Here is a 22,306-nt window from a genome sequence, read left to right on the forward strand (position 1 = left end):
ATGTCTGTTTTTGTTTTTTGTTTACCCAACAATATTTCGACACCCAAGAGGAGTTTTCCAGAAAGCAAGGCTAAGTTATCTTCACATATACCTTGAACTCTCGGTTGATTAACTCGAACCCTGCTTACTTGAGGTATGCTGGTCCTAAAAACCAGTCTAGGAGTAATGCTGCCTTCACTTGCTATCAGAATTATCGTAAATATGAGGTTCCTTTAGGTAAAAATGTATTTTGGTACCCAAATTCCTGAGATGGCATAAACACAAGCTCTTGAAGCCCCCCCTCGTCTTTAAAGAGGGGCCAGGGGCAGCAGCTCATTTGCCTTTAAAGGGACACACCAAAATAGTAGGTTTTTGCTCACCCTTAAAAAGTGACATTTTTAACTTCTATAAAAAAGGTTTGTGGATTATTATGACCTTAAACTTCACATACACACTCTGGGGACATCAGAGACTTATTTCACATCTTGTAAAAAAAAGCATATATCTTTTAAAGGTGTCATGAACTGGCTTTTTTTATATACTGTTGTCTGAGGTCAACTTATGACGTTCGCATGGTTTTTACATTCAAAAACACAGTGGGGATGGTGTGTTCAGGGTGATGAGCTGTGTTGCTTTTACGCCAAACATAACGTTTTGCATTGTTGCTAAAAAGTTAAATTCATCTGATTCATCTGACCAGAGCACCTTCTTCCACATGTTTGGTGTGTCTCCCAGGTGGCTTGTGGCAAATTTTAAATTACACTTTTTATATATCTTTAAGAAATGGTTTCTTCTTGCCACTCTTGCATAAAGGCCAGATTTGTGCCGTACTTCTACACAACAGTATCTCGGACCCGCCTGGTGTGTTCCTTGTTCTTCATGATGCTCTCTGTGCTTTAAACGGACCCCTGAGACTATCACAGTGCAGGTGCATTTATACGGGGACTTGATTACACACAAGTGGATTCTATTTATCATCATTAGTCATTTAGGTCAACATTGGATCATTCAGAGATCCTCACTGAACTTCTGGAGAGAGTTTGCTGCACTGAAAGTAAAGGGGCCGAATAATTTTGCACGCCCAATTTTTCAGTTTTTGATTTGTTAAAAAAGTTTGAAATATCCAATAAATTTCGTCCCACTTCATGATTGTCCCATTTGTTGTTGATTCTTCACAAAAAAAATACAGTTTTATATCTTTATGTTTGAAGCCTGAAATGTGGCAAAAGGTCGCAAAGTTCAAGGGGGCCAAATTAGCCTGACAAGCCAGACCCACATCAAGATGTTTGGTCTGGAAACTCACCATAGACAGGGCTCAATCCGAGGGGCGGGATAAACGGTTGTCTTTCAAACTCCCTCTGCACGCGAAAGGATAGCGCTACACCAACCAGAGCAACGAAGGTGAAACAGAGCTTGTTGATAGATTAAACATTCGCCGTATCAGGTCAGCAAAACCCCGAACACATCTTCCCTTCTTAAGAATGACTTCAGTGCCGTTCTTTGTTCTTTTCTCAGAGAAAAGCTTAACTCCAAGTCTTCCAGAATCGCGGTCAAAGCTGATTCGAAAGACCGCCGCCGTTCGCCAGTTTCTGTGTTTACTAGAAGCACGCAAACGCAACTCGGCCGTCGTCATTATGGCCCCGCCCACCGACTCTATACACGATGTGATTGGTCCGGCAAGAGTTAGGGGAATACAGCTCAGAAGGGTATTGAGAGTTCCTAGACGACACTTGCGGGCAGATTAAATTTGCTGCCCCTAGGGTGCGTCTAGATTTCTAGGCTAGGGCCGAATACTTTCGCAAGGCAATGTATTTTGTTCAGTTAAGTACTTACAATATCCCAAATGTTTCCAACTATTTGTTAATTGTGAAAAAATTGCTATTTTAACTAAGGACCGGGACGTTTCAGCATAGCGTGGGGCTCAATGAGATTCTGCTCCCTTCTGGAGCCTGCTTGCAGTTTACAGTACTTCTGTATTGGCTTTAAGAGAGATCGCAGGAGGTTGCCGCTTGGATAGTATACATGTTCTTTTCACAGAAAAGCTCTGATTGGGGGATTTAAATGACTGAAATCTGGCAACCGCAAGCACGAACACTCGAACGCTCCTTTTAGACGCTGAGCAAAGCTTGCTTGATATTGTCCCAGGTTAGAAAAACTTTATCTGTGGGAAGGGTATGAAAAGTCCTCATATCCCCTGCACAGCCTGGAACATGACATTTGTCTCCATGAGAGCTGCTGTTTTCGCTATCCTTGAGTAAAGCTTGTTTCCTGCAGAACTCCCAATGATTCGGCTGCGCAGTTCCGCCTGACAATAAACATGTGCTGACATATTCAAATGTTGGGGGCGTACATATTAATTATCCCAGCGATTGCGTCACTGTTGGTGATATGTTGAGATTCGCCTATTTTTCTGTGGTGTTTTTCATGCACAAGATTTACATTAGAAGGAGGAGGCAATGGTGTTTGAGACTCACAGTATGTGATGTCCATGTACTGAACTCTTATTATTTCACCCTTGCAAGGTTAATTCAATTTTTCATTCTAGGGCACCTTTAAAACCAGACCATTTTCAGTAGTAACGGAGTTCTAAATTTGCCGGAAGTTGTCTGGGTTTTCCCAGGCTAGCCTTAGTGAGCATTTTTACATTTTATTTACATTAAAAATGTTATATTTACTATTTACATTTTTGTAAAAGATTTGAATAATAATTTTCATTATGAACTGAATAAGATGCATATAGAATTTATCTTTGAAACAAGACTTACTTGCACTAGGTTACTTTTCAACCTTCATAATATATTTTCAAGACTCTTGTGATGATAAATCGACTTACAATAGGTTGAATGACACGTCTGCCATAGCTTGATGGGGTCTGTATTGTTTTTAATCGTACTTTTTGGGTAGTAACCCGAGAACAAAAAAAACTACAAAATTCGACTGCTTTACTGCATATACGTCACTTCCACCAACACCCACACTTCCTCAAATTCGGACGTGCGAGCCCAACTTTGTTCGTCGGATAATATAGTCATGTCCGAAGCAGCACAGACACATAAGAAAGAAAAGGTTTTGTTGGAGTAAAGCAATAAGAGGAAACGAAAAAGTGAGCGGATTAAAGGCAGGATGAGGATCAACATTGGACCAGCGTTTGCTCGTTGGCGTGAGCTGAAGGAGGAGGAGGCGTGCCCGACCGATGCTGTCATGCTTGTTATGGTGATTACCTACCACTCAAACATTGAGCTGAAGTATCATAAAGATTCTGTAAACCAGTAACCAATAGACTAATGACGCTGGCTTGTAAACGTGAGCATCGTGATTATTTGGCGTTTGAAAAAAATAAAACCCATGAAATTATATTCATATGACATGCTGAAGCATATGCCACTGACTGTACCTGGGATGAAGACATTTCACACGCGCCGCCAGAAGAACACCTGCATGTGAACTGCTCCTGCAGTGTTCAGGGTAACTGTTAGTGCTGCACCAACCCACGGAGCAGCTTTTATGAAGTTATTTGGCCCGCCCCGCACCACTGTATATATTTTTACAACCCGCCCCGCACCCGCGACCATTAAATAGACATACGGGGTCCGCGGGTTATAAGACGACCCACGCATCACTAGTTCAGGGCTATCAGGGTTGTCATGTCAACAAATGCATGCGCGATGGCATCCCCTGTTGTAGGATGACAGAGTTTACGACAGTAGTTGAAGACATTATTTTTTCCCAACTGTAAGGGACCCCAAGAGCAAAAGTTACCCAGTTCTGCTTTAAAGGTGAACTATGTAGTATTTTTGCAGTAAAATATCCAAAAACCACTAGGCCAGTGTTATATATTTTGTTCAGTTGAGTACCTACAATATCCCAGATGTTTCCAACTATTTGTAAATTGTGAGAAAATTGCTATTTTAACTAAGGACAGGGACGTTGCAGCATTGCATTTGAGAGAGTCGCCTGTCAATTGCTTCATATCTGCGTTCCCCTCGGTTTCGGCTTTTATTTGGCATGAGCGCTTTACTCTTAGCAGTGTGAACAACTGAATGCACGGAGTAACGTCATAACATCGTTTTAAACACACTTAAATGTATCTAATATGATAAACAGAGCTCCATTACCTCAAAATCATAACCGGAAGAGGGGATCTGTGCAGGCGCCCGGCAACTGAGTCCCGTCCCGTCATAATAAAAGTCCCGGTATTCGCAAGGCGGGTATTTGTTTAAAAATCGCTCCAGCAGCTTTGCTCAGGTCCATAACACTCGGTCCTGCTCTGCTTTAGACTACAGTAACGTTAATAACCGCATGCATGAACGTGATTTCTGCCCGAGTCCTATTTTTCACCGGCTGTGATGAGAAGACCACATCTCCCAAGATGCAGCGCTCACACTTTGCGTCATCAAACCATACATTTGTTTTGCATAGGCGCCCTCCAGTGGACAAAAGCTGCATAGTGCACCTTTAACCCTTACAACGTGCCACGGGTAATAGGAAGGCCTAAATTACAAAAAGTTAACTTTCAAGCAATCATAAAAAACAGAATTACACACACACACACACACACACACACACACACATACATACATATATATATATAACTTATGATTAATCAGTCAAACGTGAGTAGCCTACATTCAGTATCTGTTACTATTTTTTTTACCAGTATCTAGTAGCGTGTAGAAGGTAGAAGTAGTGTTAGCATTTTATTTTGAACATACATATTATGACTCGAAATAACTTCCTGGTACAACGTAACAAAACCAAGCAAGCAGAAACTAGGCTACTTACAGGTACACTGCTTTGTTATTTTCTCACTATACTGTACTATTGAAGATATATTTTATTTTATTTTATTTTATTTTACAATATATTTATATGTATACACAGATATGGTACATATATTTCTCACATTAGGAGAACTACAACCAACGAGGATATTGTTTACATGATCGTATCCAACACTCGGACTAAGGAGAATTCATTTAATTCTCAAGTAAGTGATTCATACTTTTCTTAATATACTGGCATTCGTCGAAGTAACCTACATATCTAATCACATATTGACTCATCACAGGAGTGTACGGCGATGGAACAACTAAGAGAGTTGGACCATAAAGTCAACAAGTTGAAGAAGAGTGTGCAGGTAAAGCATCTTAATGTAATTACAATAGCACTTTACTCTCACCTTCACTCATTTGTAAAAACATGAACATTCAAATATACAACAGACTTTTCTGTTTGGATATTAATAAAGGTATCTTGAAACTTTTATCACAATAGCTGTCTTTTTTTCTTTAGGAAATAAAACAGGACATTCAGGTTTTGGAAGATCTGCAATATAAATATGACTTCAAGAGAAAGACTTTGGAAAGTCAAGGTAAAAGAGCAATATTAAGCATTTCTACTCTGTATAAAAATTATAGATATCAATGTTTGCATACACCTTGCAGAATCTGCAAAATGTTAATTTGTTAACATTTAATTATGTTAATAATGTGGATTTTGGCCAGTACTGCATGAAAATATGGCATTTAAACACAATAAGAAAATGTACACAAACATTTAGGAAATGTTTCATGGACATTATCATTCTTTATATTTTCAGTGGAGTTTGAAACAAAGGTTCAGACAACAACAGAGATACAACATGAGGAAATATCCATTAGACAAATGTTTACTGTCCTCAAAATGAAAAGAGAGGTAGGACAGTAAATACACTTGCCCACAGAATTAACTGTAGAAATGTGGTTAATATGGTCTGTAATGTATTGTATAAATTAGTTGTACACTGATCTACTGTATATAAATCAGTGGTATGTGGTTATTATGGTCTATAAAGTACTGTATAAAAATCAGTGGTACGCTTAAAAAAAAAAAAAACGTAAGTACAACCAACTTTGGTGTTTAGTCATTTCAACTTAAATTACATTAACTGATTTAAAAAATGTGTTGAATCTTATACGTAGCTTATAAAAGAGTTCAAGATTCCTTAACTTATTTTGATAAGTTAAAGCAATGTAAAAACATATAACTTATTGAGAATATATATATATATATATATATATATATATATATATATATACACACTGTATATATATATATTAGGGCTGTCAAACGATTAAAATATTTAATCGTGATCGCATGATTGTCATGAGTTAACTCGCGATTAATCACAATTTTGTAAATGTATCTTAAATTAAGTTTGAATTAAGTTTTTTATATTTTAATCAACATGGGTATATGGACAAATATGCATGCTTTATGCAAATGTATGTTTTATTAGTGAAACCATACTTTAATAATAATCAATAACACAGCATGAAGACTAGATATATATCAAAGGTCATAGATATTTATCTAAGAACTAGTTCATGTCTCTTAAGCCTAAATTTAAAAATTCAGAATAAGCAGGGATTTCTCTCATTTTAAGAATATAAATAAAGGTAGTATTACTGGCAGTTTAGTTCAGAACAGGGCACAGTTCTTATGAAACATTGTGTGTATGCTGTCATGCGGACCTGTGAGTAGCACACCATACCTGGAGGAGGTCCATATTCCAAGAGAAGGAATATAGTGTGGCCCCTTTAAGAGCTGGAATATAGTGTGGCCCCTTTAAGAGCTGGAATATAGTGTGGCCCCTTTAAGAGCTGGAATATAGTGTGGTCCCTTTAAGAGCTGGATTATAGTGTGGCCCCTTTAAGAGCTGGATTATAGTGTGGCCCCATTAAGAGCTGGAATATAGTGTGGCCCCTTTAAGAGCTGGAATATAGTGTGTCCCCTTTAAGAGCTGGATTATAGTGTGGCCCCATTAAGAGCTGGATTATAGTGTGGCCCCTTTAAGAGCTGGATTATAGTGTGGCCCCTTTAAGAGCTGGATTATAGTGTGGCCCCATTAAGATTCTGGAATATAGTGTGGCCCCATTAAGATTCTGGAATATAGTGTGGCCCCATTAAGAGCTGGAATATAGTGTGGCCCCTTTAAGAGCTAAATTATAGTGTGGCACGGACTGGGACCGCTCTTGTTCAGAAAAGTAACCTGTACATTAATTTTAGACGATTGTAATGCATTTAGTTTAATAAAAAACATGTAGGCTACTGTAAGTGGTGATGTGTCAATGATTTACCTTGGACATGAGCGAGAGTGAGCTTCAGTGTATTTGCGCATTAATATTAATTAACAGAATATTAATGTTAACCGTTTTCTTTCCCTATTAATGTTTGCTGCTGCAACAACGGGCTCCAAATTTCTCCAACTACGGGCGACGCCACGGATCAAACAGAAAATGCGCGCTGCATTAACGCGCGTTAATAAATTTAAAATGAATTTGCGTTAACGCGTTAGACCATCCAAACGTTGAAGAAGAGTGTGCAGGTAAGTTATATATATATATATATATATATATATATATATATATATATATATATATATATATATATATATATATACATATATATTTAAAAGGTTTTTTTGTAGCTTTGTAGTTTTTTTGTAGCATCCCTTTAATATAGCACTGCATACTCATTGTGTGTGCAGGTGGTGATAAAGGAAATCGCTGATGTACTGACTCTAGCAGAGCAGATCCAGCTCATACTTATATCAGATGAGTTACCCGAGTGGAAGAGGCGGCAGCAGATGGCTTGCATCGGTGGACCGCATAACACTTGTCTGAACCAGCTGCAGAGCTGGTGAGAAACTCTAGCGGCCGCTGTTTTAGCAATAAATTACCACTAATGCATCCTGGGCGGAAAATAAACGCAAACAACAGAGAGCAATTATTATGCTACTTTTTCTGTTACTGCAATTAAAAATACTAAGACTGCCCTTTGTAAACTTTAGTAATCCACTGTGGTTGAGAAAGTGTCCCACTTGTGTTATAAAGGATTAGTTTACTTAAAATTAAAATTACCTCATGATTTACTCAACCTCCATCCTAGGTGTACAGGTCTTTCTAAAAAAATAGAATATTGTGAAAAAGTTCATTATTTTCCAATATGTAATGATAAAACTTTCATATACTTTAGATTCATTGCACTCTGACTGAAATATTTCAGGTCTTTTATTGTTTTAATACTGATGATTTTGGCATACAGCTCATGAAAACCCAAAATTCCTATCTCAAAAAATTAGCATATAATGAAAAGGTTCTCTAAACGAGCTATTAACCTAATCATCTGAATCAACTAATTAACTCTAAACACCTGCAAAAGATTCCTGAGGCTTTTAAAAACTCTCAGCCTAGTTCATTACTAAAAAAACGCAATCACGGGTAAGACTGTCGACCGTGACTGCTGTCCAGAAGGCCATCAATGACACCCTCAAGCGAGAGGGCAAGACACAGAAAGAAATTTCTGAACGAATAGGCTGTTCCCAGAGTGCTGTATCAAGGCACCTCAGTGGGAAGTCTGTGGGAAGGAAAAAGTAACTCTGCACAACGAGAAGAGGTGACCGGACCCTGAGGAAGATTGTGGAGAAGGACCGATTCCAGATCTTGAGGGACCTGCGGAAGCAGTGGACTGAGTCTGGAGTAGAAACTTAGTAGTACTACTAAGTTGTACTTTTTTCGGATGAAAGCAAATTTTGCATTTCATTCGGAAATCAAGGTGCCAGAGTCTGGAGGAAGACTGGGGAGAAGGAAATGCCAAAATGCCTGAAGTCCAGTGTCAAGTACCCACAGTCAGTGATGGTCTGGGGTGCCATGTCAGCTGCTGGTGTTGGTCCACTGTGTTTTATCAAGGGCAGGGTCAATGCAGCTAGCTATCAGGAGATTTTGGAGCACTTCATGCTTCCATCTGCTGAAAAGCTTTATGGAGATGAAGATTTTGTTTTTCAGCACGACCTGGCACCTGCTCACAGTGCCAAAACCACTGGTAAATGGTTTACTGACCATGGTATTGCTGTGCTCAATTGGCCTGCCAACTCTCCTGACCTGAACCCCATAGAGAATTTGTGGGATATTGTGAAGAGAAAGTTGAGAGACTCAAGACCCAACACTCTGGATGAGCTTAAGGCCGCTATCGAAGCATCCTGGGCCTCCATAACACCTCAGCAGTGCCACAGGCTGATCGCCTCCATGCCACGCCGCATTGAAGCAGTCATTTCTGCAAAAGGATTCCCGACCAAGTATTGATTGCATAACTGAACATAATTATTTGAAGGTTGACTTTTTTGTATTAAAAACACTTTTCTTTTATTGGTCGGATGAAATATGCTAATTTTTTTTAGAAGGACCTGAATATGACTTTCTTCTTTCTTATGAATACAATCGGAGTTATATTAATAAATATCCTGACGCTTCCAAGCTTTATAATGAATGTTCTAGGTAAATGTTGCTTTAGTTACGTTTTTGAATACAAAAGGCGGTCTGGCGGAAGCTAGATATTTTACTTTATAAAGTTTCAAATGTAGTTTTTTTTTTTTTTTAAACAAAACCCCATCGATTTGCTTCAGAAGAAATATTAACCTTTATTAGCTGTGTGGAGTACATTTATGATGGATGGATGCACTTTTTTGAGCTTTAAACTCAATGGACCCTGCCACTGCCATTATAAAGATTGGAAGCATCAAGACATTTATTAATATAACTCTGACTGAGTTCATCAGAAAAATGTAAGTCATATAGACCTAGGATGGTAAAGTAAAATATCTAGCTTCTAGCAGACCGCCTTCCATATTCAGCTTATAAAAAAGCGGCGATGATGTATTGTAAGCACTTTGAACTGCGCGAGGCACTACACTTTAGTATATAATTTATTATAGCCTAAAATAACTAACTTCCGGCAGACAACCATATAAAAGTCGACTTGCGGCGAGAGACTAACTTGTAATGCGATGTATGATGTAGTAGCGTAAGCAATTGGCGCCTCAATCAACGGTTCAAACAAATAGGCCTGTGCAACAAACTCAAGCTCCTCTTCCCTCTGTAAATTTATAGACAGTAATCCGTCTTTCCACTCATGAAAAGTCTGAAGTTATATGCATGTTTTTAAAGGTCACATTAGTCAAGCCTGACTGTCAGCTGATCACATCTATAGAAATACGATGCCTATCACAGCATGCATATATATAAGCTTTTTCAGTTTTATCAGCTGCTATCGCATTTCTCCAGAGCTCTTTTACCCTCCTTCATCCCCAGATCCTCCTCTTGTCAGTCAGGATGTGGCATTCTGATTCCCCCTGAATCAGACTAAATTCCCGAATTGTTATGCCTTTTAATATTAACATTAATGCTATCTTCAGTACATCGTTGCTTATGTTCTGTTTACCCTAGGGGTGTTTATCACTGCTCTTCCTGCTCTCATCCATGCTAGGTTTCATGGATGAGCAGGGAGTTCTTGCCCAGAACAGAACCATACCGCCAATCCAAACTATATTTTAATTGTCTATAACTTTGACAATAGTGATCCTGACAGAATTATTATTTATGGCCTAGAGCAACATGTTGCCTTGTTTATGATTGAGTGAATTAAGGGTTGAACTGTTATTCTGATCGACTGCATGAATTGTGCCGCAGGTTCACAGCGGTGGCAGAGAGTCAGCAGCAGATCCGTCAGCAGCTGAAGAAAGTTCAGGAATTGGTGCAAAAATTCACCTACAACAACGACCCCCTCACTCTGGGCAAGAGCCAGCTGGATGAACAGGCCCTTTCACTCTTCAAAAACCTCATATTAAAGTGAGACACAACACCTTAACCATTCTTCTTTATTATGTAGGGCAAAAGCTGTAGAAAGCGAAACAGATGGCTTCTGAAGGTTCACAAGGAAACCGTTACGTCACTTACGATTATAGTGATATAGTGTTGAACAGGATGACAGCGGTTGTGACGTGTCTTTCAGTTCTCTTGTGGTGGAGAGACAGCCGTGCATGCCCACACACCCTCAGAGACCCTTGGTGATAAAGACAGGAGTTCAATTCACAGTCAAGATCAGGTCGGTTCCTATGTAGTTATTACTCTTATATCAACATCATCTCTGTCACGCCACTCATTTTAATTGACCTTCATTTTCATGTGCTTTAAAATACTGTAGGCTATTAGTCAAACTTACTGAACTGAACTGTCAACCCAAGGTCAAAATATCTATTGACAAGTAAGTAATATCCATCTATCAATCCATCTATCTGACAGTCTGTCCATTTATCCATCCATCCATCCATGTATGTATTTATCTGCATTTTTTTTCTTTTTCTCTCATTTAGAGGTTTTTCCGAGATGGACACAGTGAAAGGGTATAAAGAGCCTATGCTACTGTACTTTGCTCATAGCTCATAATTAAAAACTCATATATAGAGCACTACTTTTAGTTTTTTTTATGCGTCACATGTGCTCATTGGTACAATGTCCTGCTTTGTAATGTCCTAGATTTCGGAATTTATTTTTGCTAACTAATGATACCAAAGTTATGAAGTTGGATGAAACTAGTGGATGCCTAGCAGCTGAGTTTCCTCATTTGGTAAGATGATAAACACATGGATATTACAAAAGATAATACATTATAATTGTTTATAATTAATTACTGACGGATTTTTTCATTTTTTTTTTTTTTCATTTTGAACCCAGGTCTTAAAGGAGAGGAGATCGAGCAACAAAACCAATAAGGTATACAAAAGAAACAATTAGTCACCTAAAGTAAACTATACCGATTATTGCTTTTAAAGTGGCTGTCTTTGTTTTTTCCAGCTGCATCTTAAAGTGTATGAGGAGCTGCACTTATTCAGCTTTGACACAGAGCTCATTTTGCCTGATCTATGCATTGATTTATCGGTAAAATTATATGCTTTTGGCTGTACAAGCATGTTTTGAAATACAATATTTATAACTGTCAAAGGTACAATATGAAACTTTTGTAACTGCACCATCAAATGATGTTCAAACAGATCACAAGTCTTCCTGTGCTGTTGATCAACGCTATGGTTCAGCCATCTAGTGCCTGGGGATCCATTTTATGGTACAACATGCTCTGCAGTGAACCCCACGTATGGCCATTTCCCATCATCAGTGTTTTTATCCTCTACTGACGCTTCCATTCTGACTCTCACTGTCCATCTCTTGCTCTCTGTCTCAGAATCTGACATTCTTCTTGAATCCACCACCAGTGAAATGGGAGCAGCTTTCAAAGGTCATAAGCTGGCAGTTTTCTTCTGTCACTAAACGGGCGCTGAACTCTGAGCAGCTGAGAACGCTGGCTGACAAATTTCTAGGTGAGTTTTAATACCGCTTATATAATGCCGAAATATCCCACTTCTGAAGTCCTAATTAGGAGTATTTTGGGTTCAAATGCTCTGTTGTCAGAATCATGAAAACCAGAGGGCTGTTCCATAAAACAAGATTAGTGTAACATTCCACTGAAGAGGCGAGGTTGATGAACCCAAGTGCAGTCTTTTTAAAAATGCAAACTTCAATCCAAACATAAAAAAAGACTTGGCAAAACAACAAACAAAATACTTGACGAAACACACTCACCAGTAAAAATAAACATTCAATAACTGACAAAGACTATGGCAAACATGAGGGCTTAAATACACAAGGGCTAATGACAAGACAAGGGACACCTGTGAACAATGATCAACCCTTCAACCAATGAAAACAAGACACAGGAACACGAGGCAGGAACACGTGAGGGCATGGTCACATGACAAGGGAACACATGACAAAACCAGGAAGTGCATGACAAAACATCATAGACAGTAAAAGAAATGGACAGAGCGTTCCCATAGACTTCAATGGCGGAAAGTGAGGTCAGTAAGGAGCGCTCACTTCCTGATGGCTGAGCGAACTGCGCAGGCTCAGACTGAGCTTGACGACGTAGATGTGACGTGAGCAACCTGTCGGACAGCTGTAGGTCTTCTAGTAGTTGTGGAAAATGAAATCTGAATCACGTGTTTTAAATATTTTCTCCCGTTGCTTTTGGCTCACTATGGGCTTCTCCCCATTCTTCTCCCTTGACTTTATCAGACTTTATGTCTCCACGTCCCCCCGACTGTCTCATAGACAGTAAAAGATTGCCTGCGAGCGTCTCCTCAGGTCTATACGGTAATTTCTCAACTGTGCGACAGAGTCGCGTTGGTTATGACGCAATCGTTAGCCTATTTTTACAAAAACTGCTTCTGCGGGTCGATAGTGTAAGATACAAGGTAACGGAGCCTTTTATGCATTTTCGTGTTTCTTTAGAAATAAACAATGGACAAATGGAGTCTTTAAACGCCTCAGATGTAAAGTTATTCACTGTCAAAGTGACTCAGATATGAATGGGAGTCAATGGGATGCTAACAGCAGGTGATGGCTTGGTTAGAAATGGCCGCCCTTATGGGTGGAACGCTTTACGAGTGCTAGATTACCCCCTTGCAAAACATGACAGTGAACATCAAAACCATAAAACATGAAACATGAAACCAACACCAAAACACCCTGTGACAATTGTCACAAATTAATTAATTAATTAATTAGAATACAAGCCAGGTTTATTTTGGTTAGTCAGACTTATTGTCTGTGGATTCTGTTTCATAAAGCAAACTTTAAATAGTTCAGACTCAAACTTATGCTAGGAAGCTAACCTGGTCCGGGGCAGGCTAACTGATAGGCTAAGCTGAGCTTAGGACCAATAGGAATGCAATGATAGTACGGTTGACTCTGACTTTATTAATCACTATCAGTCCAAAAATCAATATTCAGAAAATCAACTTAAATAATGCTACAATGATAAATGATACATGTGCCCAAGATGGTTATGAGAAGAACATTAGAGCTTTACAATCTAAAAAAAAGAAGCTTTTTAAATAAGTTAAAATCACAAAATTAAAAATTTAAATAAATAATACCAAAAGTGCCAATACCACTGACAACATTTTAACTGGTAAGATGAATCTGAGCTTAGTAATTGGACTAGAGTATATTAACCTACATTTGATCTACTCCATTACAAATAGTCCCCTTACAATAATTGCAGTATTTTACAATAATCATAAAAATACACTTACATTTAACATTTTTATTTTAAATAATTAAAAATTATTTTAAATAAGGCACATCTAATGTCCAAAAACAAAATATTTGTGCAAAATTGTCAACAACAACAACAACAAACAAAAAAATTCAATAATTATTATTTCTTCTACTTTCTTTTCTCTTTTTTCCTTTTGTTATAATACCCACCATCAACACATAAAAAACTAGAACCATAACCAATTAGTACATACTTGTGCCTTATACATATACATATATCTATCCATAAATTATTACAAAAACGAAACACATATTTATATCAAACTCTTATAATAACACATCAATCCTAATAAAAATATTATTAAAACATCAAATAAGTAAATAAATAAGTACATTAAAATGGAGGGCGTTATATAAAAATGTAAAATGCATTCCTTTATTTATTCATTTTTTTTTAGAATAGCCAATTCTTTGATTTTAGAGGTGCCATATCTTTTCAGAATGTATATGTTTGCTCTTAATTTCATGTTATCCTCTTCGTAGTGTACTTTAGAAACGAAATCATTTAAAACTATTGCTTTCTCCAAAAATGTGTTATTGCTTTATAAGCTGTAATTCTCAGTATTTTAAATAAGTAGCCTATAACTCATCTGTTTAGTAGCATAGGCCCTAAACCCCAAACTATATTTTGTATCGTATATTTGTTTTATTAAATTATTCAGTGAATTACTTTTTTAATTTTTGTATTATTATTTTACAAGTATAAAAACATATGAGTGTAATGAGCTATACGTTTACTGCAACTTATCCAACATTCTAAAGATAAATGATTATACTTAGAAGATATTTCTGGTGTTATAAAATCTTGCATAAAATTTTTCCAAATAAAAGTATATTTTAGTCATAACTATTGCTGTCCTATTTGGCACGTATGCGGCACAATAGTGCACGTTCAATGTGAAGTTGGAAATATTTCTACAGGTGGAGAATATGCATGTGAAATGTACGTTTTGCACTGAGGAAAACACCATGTCTCAAACATTAAACAGCACAAAATATCAGCTGTTTACCGTGGTAGATGGATTTGATCCATGATCGGCCTCTAGGGCTACTTTAACTTAAGAAAAGCGCTGATACACGATTATCTCGATAAACCTGGATCAAATTAGTGGGATTGCGTGAACTTCAATTAACTTTTATGAAATTGCTTTAGCCCCAACTTATGTGTTTGGTTCATTCAAGTCAAGTTTTGGATTTTAATGCCCACTTTTCCTACCGTCTTTTAAGAAACAGCCCTCAGGTTTACTGTAGCATATTTCAAATGTAAATAAAGTAAAAAAAGGTGCAAAATATCCATAAAAAGTTACTGATACACTTAAAAGTATATGACTGAAACAACAAGAGCTAAAAAGTTTGCTGCATTTGGACGAAAGAATAAAAAACTAAAACTTTTTCAAACCTGATTGTCATTTAAAATGAGTTTCCCAGTCATAATTACAAGTTTCCTACTCTAAAGTCACATTCATGCCTCCTCAAGTCATTTTTCTCCCTGATAATTCCAATAGGACGTGAATACAGCATTATTGTACTTTTGTTCAGAGTATATGCTCATATTTAAATTCGTTTTTTTTAAACGTCACATCTGTTTTCAGGTCAAGAAGCCCAAGGTGACCCGGAGGCACTCATCTACTGGAATACATTATCACAAGTAATTTTTATACAAATGTTTGAAACAAAGAAATGAAAGTTGCTTTCATTTCTTTAACCAACTCAGCTTTTGTTTCTCTGCTGTCACCATGTGATTTACTGATAAAACAAAACTAAGAGAGAACACGATGCTGTAAAGAACAGAGATGACCTAGCCTAAATAATTGTATTATACTTATATTATATGTGAATCGTTGTGGTGGGAATTAACTTGGTAAATTATTTACATTTCATTATATCAGAAAATATTCAGTTAAATAATAATTAGCTTGTTTTCATCTAGACATCTGTCGAGTTTGGTGGTTCACTCTTACAGTGGATATGTGAACATCTGGAATTTACAAAAAAATATGTACTCAACTTCTGGAACGATGGGTAAGGATTCCAAAGGCAAACATTGCTCTCATGACATTAATGTGAAAGCCAATGACATTTGACATCACTGACGTCAAACTGGCCCAATGGACCTTCACATTTAGAATCAGTTAGAGATTTGAGATAGCTTACCCCCAAAAAATTGTCATTACCTCATGTTGTTCCAAACCTGTATGGGTTTCTCTGTTCTGTTGAACACAAAATAATATATTTTAAAGAGTTTTGGTAGCCATTGACTTCCATAGTATTTTTTTCCCTACTATGTAAGTCAATGACTACCGTCAAATGTCTGTTTACCAACATATAAAATATCTTCTTTTGTGTTCATCAGAACAAAGAAACGTATACAGGTTTGGAATTATTTGAGGGTAAGTGATGGTACAGTAACAATATACATTTTTGGGTAAACTATCCCTTTAAATATAAGTCTGTTCTTCCTACAAAACTATTGTATGGCTTCAGAATACTTCATAACATCCACATTTTTTACCATAAGATTATTCGTTAATCCTTTGTAACTTGAATGTGCGAGGCTTTTGGTGTTACATCTCGTTATACTATACAGGACTTAGTTATTCTTATGGTTATTTACCATTAGTGACTAATCAATCGAAAACCTCACACATCACAGAAAATACCTTGCGTCTGCATTGTGAAATAAGTCCATGAGTAGATACACTTTGATTAAAATCAAAAGGAAATTGTCAATTTTCATTATGTACAGGTACATAATGGGCTTTTTAAGTGAAGAGCGAGTAAAGGCTTTGTTGAGAGACAAACTTCCTGGCACTTTCCTTCTGCGCTTCAGTGAAAACCGTCAGTGTGGAGGACTCACCACCACATGGGTGGAGCACTCACATAAAGGTTTGTCCTGATTTGAACTGGAATACCTATGGCAAGCCGTTTTGACATTTATCCATTCACAAGATATGAATTCTTGATATCAACAATTACATTTTTGCTAGTTAAAAGGCTAATTTTCAACTAGTAAAAACTTTCAACTGGTAAATTCTTAATATCAGTAACTGTATTTTCACTAGTGAAATGTCACCATAGGCTGCCGTTCAAATTTGCATATGGCTTTGTATCAGTAGAAACCCTGGAGTATATTCAAATGATTGTGCTCCCCCTCCTCATATCCCCCTGAGACAAGAGATTTATGCATTTTATTTCTGGAAAAATTCCTCCTATGATGCAAATTGACGAGATTTGCATCATCAGAGGAATGTTTGGCCAAAGGCTAAATACTACAGCCAGCAGAGGGAGCCATTTTCATGTTTTGAACCCGCGCATGGAGGATGGAGATCACCATCAGCTTAGCTCGCAGCTACAGGCACTCATTTAAAGATCATCACGAGAGCTCAGCTCATTTTTCTCACTCCTGCAGTTAGTGCGTAGTGCTGTGACACTCGCGCGGTGACTCACTCATTAACAGACACTGTCAGTTTTTAATTGTAGTGTCTTCTACAACTCAGTCACAGTAATCAAGTTGGTGGGTTTGAGAATGGCCTCACAGGGCAGCGAAGCATTCTGGGTATTGTAGTCTTTCATTCGCATGAGACAAAAATACATTTTCTGTCTTTTCTCAGTCTAGAAGGCACCAAATTCAAAAATAATTTCACATTTCTACTACATTGATGACCCAGTTTAAATACAGATTCATCTTCCCAGTGCTAAAGTACCTCTTTAAGAATTAACATTTTAACTAGTAAAAATTGAATTGTGGATATCAACAATTAATATCTTGTGAATGAATAAAGGTTAAGGTGGCTTGCCATAAATATTGTTCTGACAGACCTAAGCGTGTTTGAAATGTATCTTACAAGATTATCTTGTCAGCACAGGTGAACCTGTGATCCATTCAACAAACAATATGAACAGAATCCCTTTACCGGCTTTCATCCGTGACTTTACCGTCAGCGCTGGAGAAAAGGTTCCAGTGAATCCCCTCATCTATCTTTACCCAGACATCCCAAGAGACGTCGCCTTTGGTCGCCACTATTCCAGCGCATCTGATGGTAGTGATTTTACATTTACATAAAGGCCTACTGTATGCACTTCATAGTTTTGTATGCGAAAATACTTCGCATATATGGCACATCACAAGAAAAAAATCACAGGTGGAAAAGGCAATATTCTATAGTAAAGCGCAGCATATTACAATTAAAGGAACACTCCACTTTTTTTGAAAATAGGCTTATTTTCCAACTCCCCTAGAGTTAAAAAGTTGTTTTACCTTTTGCAAATCCATTCAGCTGATCTCGAGGTCTGGCGGTAGCACTTTTAGCATAGTTTAGCATAGATCATTGATTCAGATTAGACCGTTAGCTTCTCACTCAAAAATGACCAAAGACTATGTAATACTTGACACTTCTGTAGGTACATTGTGTACTAAGACTGATGGAAAATGAAAAGTTGTGATTTTTCTAGACTGATATGGCTAGGAAATATACTCTCATTCCTGTGTAATATTCAGGGAATTGCTGCCGTAGCACAGGTGCAGCGCTATGATATTACGCAGCATCTGAAAATAGTCCCCAGCACGCTCCCATTGCAATCAAGTTGTCACATTGGTTAGGTTGCCAGAAGTTAGCCTATTTTCATTGCGCTGCTGCACCCATGGTATGTATGGCAGCAGTTTCTTGATTATTACGCAGGTATTAGTGTACCAGAGTGTAGTTCCTAGACATATTGGCCTAGAAAATCACAACGTTCGTCGGTCTTAGTACACGATGTAACTACAAAAGTGTATTTCAAGTGTCTTTTGTCATTTTTGAGTGCGATGCTAACGGTCTAATCAGAATCAATGATCTATGCTAAGCTATGCTAAAAGTGCTACCTCCAGATCCGGAGATCGGCTGAATGGATTTGAAAACAGTCAAACACAACTGTTTAACTCCAGGGGAGTTGGAAAAATTGCCTATTTTCAAAAAAAGTGGACTGTTCCTTTAACATGTTCCTTTAACATGTTCTGAATCTTGTATGTTTTTTTTTCTCCTGGTACTTCACACCATTAGGGCATTTGGAATAAAATACAATTATGTTCTCTTTCAGCTCTAGGAGGGATGAATGAGAATTTTTTTGTCGTGATGAGATAATCAGTGTTATTCACTTCATCTGTCATAATGCCTTATCAGCATTATATTGTTTTGTTCAATGCATAAATGTAGGAAAATTAAAATTGTGTAAGTCAAGAATCTCATGGTTTGCTTATTTTTTAGAGGATAATTCATCCGGGTTCATCTCTGAACATGACAACTGATCGAGGTTCTACATAAAACAATGAAATTATGCTTTTGATGAGGTTATTTGTATGAGAAAATGACACCCTTTTAATTACCAACATATTTTTTATTCATTATTGCACATCAAAGCTAAATCTTTATATAACATTGCTTTAATTGTACACATACACGCACACACACACCAGCTTTAGTCAGTCAGATACAGTCTAATATAAATCAGAAAAAAATATCAGCTTCAATCCGATTGTATCTAGTGAATGCTGAATAGCGTTAAAGTGTCTTTAAAATAGTTTACATTCATTTACTTTGACATGAAGTTTTCATCTTTCTACCTTCAAGTGTTTGGTCCGAGTGAACAGGTTTGACATCATCTTTCTACAGCCAACACAAATGTCTTAAGAAACTACGGTTACAGTAATTCAACACATCAGTTATAATGCAGGTTCGCACAAATGCATGGTGTCTTTTATTTATGAATAGTTTTTATAGGATCCAAAAGGCTGGTGCGGATGTATATATTGTTTATAATGTGATTTTTATAACTTCAAACAACTTTTAAATCTCAGTAAAATGTAATGTTTTATTTTTGATCGCTCTTATTCTCAGATTGCAACGTTGTGTACATTTAATCTCAAAATCCAGGCATTTTGGGGGACCTGCATGTTAATATTAAAATATGAGTGAGTGTACATTGAAGAATAGATATAGACTCACAGAAATAACATGACTTTGGCAGTGGTTATAATGTTTAAAGAATGTGTTATAATTCAATAAAAGGGATATACATAAAAAAAAAACATTATACAGTTTTATTCTCTACCAGGAGTGCATGCAAACTTAATATTATGAAAATAAATCCCCTTTTTTTTTTTACCCAGGAAACATTCTTGCACTCAATATTATTAATTGTTACACTTGATTCTGATTGGTCAATCGTGTCATTAAGCAGTCTTTTTTTGCACTTAATACTCACCATCATTTATGGCAATGTTTGACTGATTGTTTGGGAATGAAATGTAATGGACTGTGTTGTTTTTTTCTTAGTAGAAGATTCAAGATAATACAAGTAAAAGTATATATTTCAACTGAAATATGGTGAGTAGACATGTTATCAAGATAATGTCATAATCGCTGAGATTGCGGTATATGTCACAATAGGGAAGAAAAGACTAATCGCAACTACCATTTAATGCTGACTTTAAAAGCTTGTCTCATTCTGCCAAGCGACTTTTGTGTCTATTCTTAAGACAACATGAAAAAGGGATAGGCTATATGTTGTTCAAAAGCTTTTGTATGTCGTGAGCGTTGGTGGAATCATGCCAGATCTCTTTTTTTTTAATGCAAGAATGAGTCCCGTTTATACGCCTCTACTAAACAGCATTGTTTGGTTTCAGTCTACAGCATATTCCCGCTTGACCTCAGGAAAATAATGGCATATGTTTAATCATTCACACTCCCACACCCCAATCACCTTTTCACTTGCAAAGAATTTAAGATAGTTATAGTGCCCACTAAGTTATTTCACACCACTGAATATGGATGCCATCATTACTCACACCCTTTCTTGCAACGAGGAAGTTGACAACGAGGCAAAAATGTCTCACAAAAGCATACAAAACCTACAGGAGACAATGTTAAAAGACAAAAAAAAAAGAGAACACAAGTTTTGACAACGAACAGCACAACGTTATTGTAAGGAACCAGTCCTTCATTGAGCTGCTCCAGAAGAGCGTCCTCTAGTGGTGGAAATGGTTATGTCTCCAGCATCCCATCCAGGTTTTTTTCGGTGGTCTCTTTATCTGCGACAGGATTCACCGGTGGGCTGTACTTACTGCTGTACTCCTGTAGAAGAGCGAGGACCTCATGATGACCGAAATGTGTCGCCTCATCAACCGGTGTGTTGCCCCACCTGGAGGAAATGCATGTTATTTCATTTCCAAGGGTTCTACACCTTTTCTGTGACTCTTCAAGTTGTTTGAGTACTGTATAATGTAGAATAATATATTATTAATTGTAAGACACAAATACTTTTTACTCACAAATTACTATCGTAATGCAACTGCTTTGTAATATTTTTAATGTAATTATATAATAGTAATGATAATAATAATATTATTTTTATAAATTACATATAAAATATCCCTAAAAGATTTTGTTAGTTTATGAACCCTTAATATATTTTCCCCCATCTAGCAGTGAAAAGGTATATGACCATCGAGTGAATAATAGTTTCTGTTCCTCTCAATTCTGATTTCGTTTCAACTCCTACGGTGGCCGATTTAGTCCAAGATTAACATGGCAATCCCCCTCTTCACATTCGACACGGTGCCATCGAGTCTTAAAACGTGAAAGGCGAAGCTTTATTTAACGGGTATGTCCCTTTTCAGCTAATATACTTTCAAGATGGAGGGGCAACATGGCGACCGGCATTCGAACCCCTCACCCGTATGGATTTTCAATGGCATATTATAAACTTACGAGAATACTTTATTACTTAAAGAAGTAAATTTACATTAATGAGCACATATATTTTTGAAAAAACTAAGTGTTTTTAGCTAAGAATGAACTAAAAAAAGTTACAGTGTAGCTTTAATATTGCATGTTGTTCCCTGGATGATCCATGATTTTTTGTGTGTGTGATGGTTGTTGTTGAGTCCCTTGCTTGTCCGGAGCAGTTAAACTGACCAATGTTCTTCTTCAGTTTAAATTCTTTAGTGTTCCAGCATCTTTTGTATATTTGAACCCTCTCCAGCACTGACTGTATGATTTCCATCTGTATGAGATTCATCTTTTAACACAAACACAACTATTAAAAAAGCTTCGAACATTCAACGCAGATGCTCTTCAAGGAAACACGATGCATTAACAACCTGGGGTAAAAACTATGTCCAAATTTTTCTTATTTTATTTTAATATCTATTTTTTTCATTTAGTACTGCCCTTCAGAAGCAACAGAAGATACTTACACGTCTCAGAAGCCAAATTAACTTCAATTTACCTTGAACTTCAAATTAAAAAAGTTTTCACCCCAAGCTCTTAATGAATCATGTTTAAAATCAACCTGTTCTA

The 22,306-nt window shown here is 37.1% G+C and overlaps 2 protein-coding genes across 4 annotated transcripts in view; one reads left to right on the forward strand and one right to left on the reverse strand.

Annotated features, from left to right (window-relative positions):
* The first annotated feature begins 4,729 nt into the window (after positions 1–4,729).
* Positions 4,730–18,200, forward strand: LOC137075600 (signal transducer and activator of transcription 1-alpha/beta-like). Its single transcript, XM_067444344.1, has 19 exons — positions 4,730–4,763; positions 4,861–4,966; positions 5,048–5,116; positions 5,272–5,350; positions 5,579–5,673; positions 7,508–7,659; positions 10,485–10,643; positions 10,807–10,899; positions 10,999–11,058; positions 11,168–11,197; positions 11,331–11,421; positions 11,529–11,567; positions 11,649–11,732; positions 11,846–11,944; positions 12,034–12,169; positions 15,563–15,618; positions 15,901–15,992; positions 16,717–16,856; positions 17,837–18,200. Exons 2-19 carry the CDS (start codon positions 4,919–4,921, stop codon positions 18,031–18,033), a joined length of 1,719 nt encoding a protein of 572 aa, XP_067300445.1. The 5' UTR covers positions 4,730–4,763; positions 4,861–4,918; the 3' UTR covers positions 18,034–18,200.
* Positions 18,201–19,328: 1,128 nt separating this feature from the next.
* The window catches only part of glsb (glutaminase b), a 51,736-nt gene continuing 48,758 nt past the window's right edge, over positions 19,329–22,306 (reverse strand). For all 3 annotated transcript variants that reach the window (XM_067444346.1, XM_067444345.1, XM_067444349.1), the window contains one exon: positions 19,329–21,146. In XM_067444346.1, the coding sequence (XP_067300447.1) occupies positions 20,990–21,146 (157 nt within the window). In that variant the 3' untranslated portion in view covers positions 19,329–20,989. The remainder of the gene's footprint in view (positions 21,147–22,306) is intronic.

Source organism: Pseudorasbora parva, chromosome 5 (genome assembly GCF_024679245.1).
Source record: "Pseudorasbora parva isolate DD20220531a chromosome 5, ASM2467924v1, whole genome shotgun sequence".
Taxonomy (NCBI): Eukaryota; Metazoa; Chordata; class Actinopteri; order Cypriniformes; family Gobionidae; genus Pseudorasbora; species Pseudorasbora parva.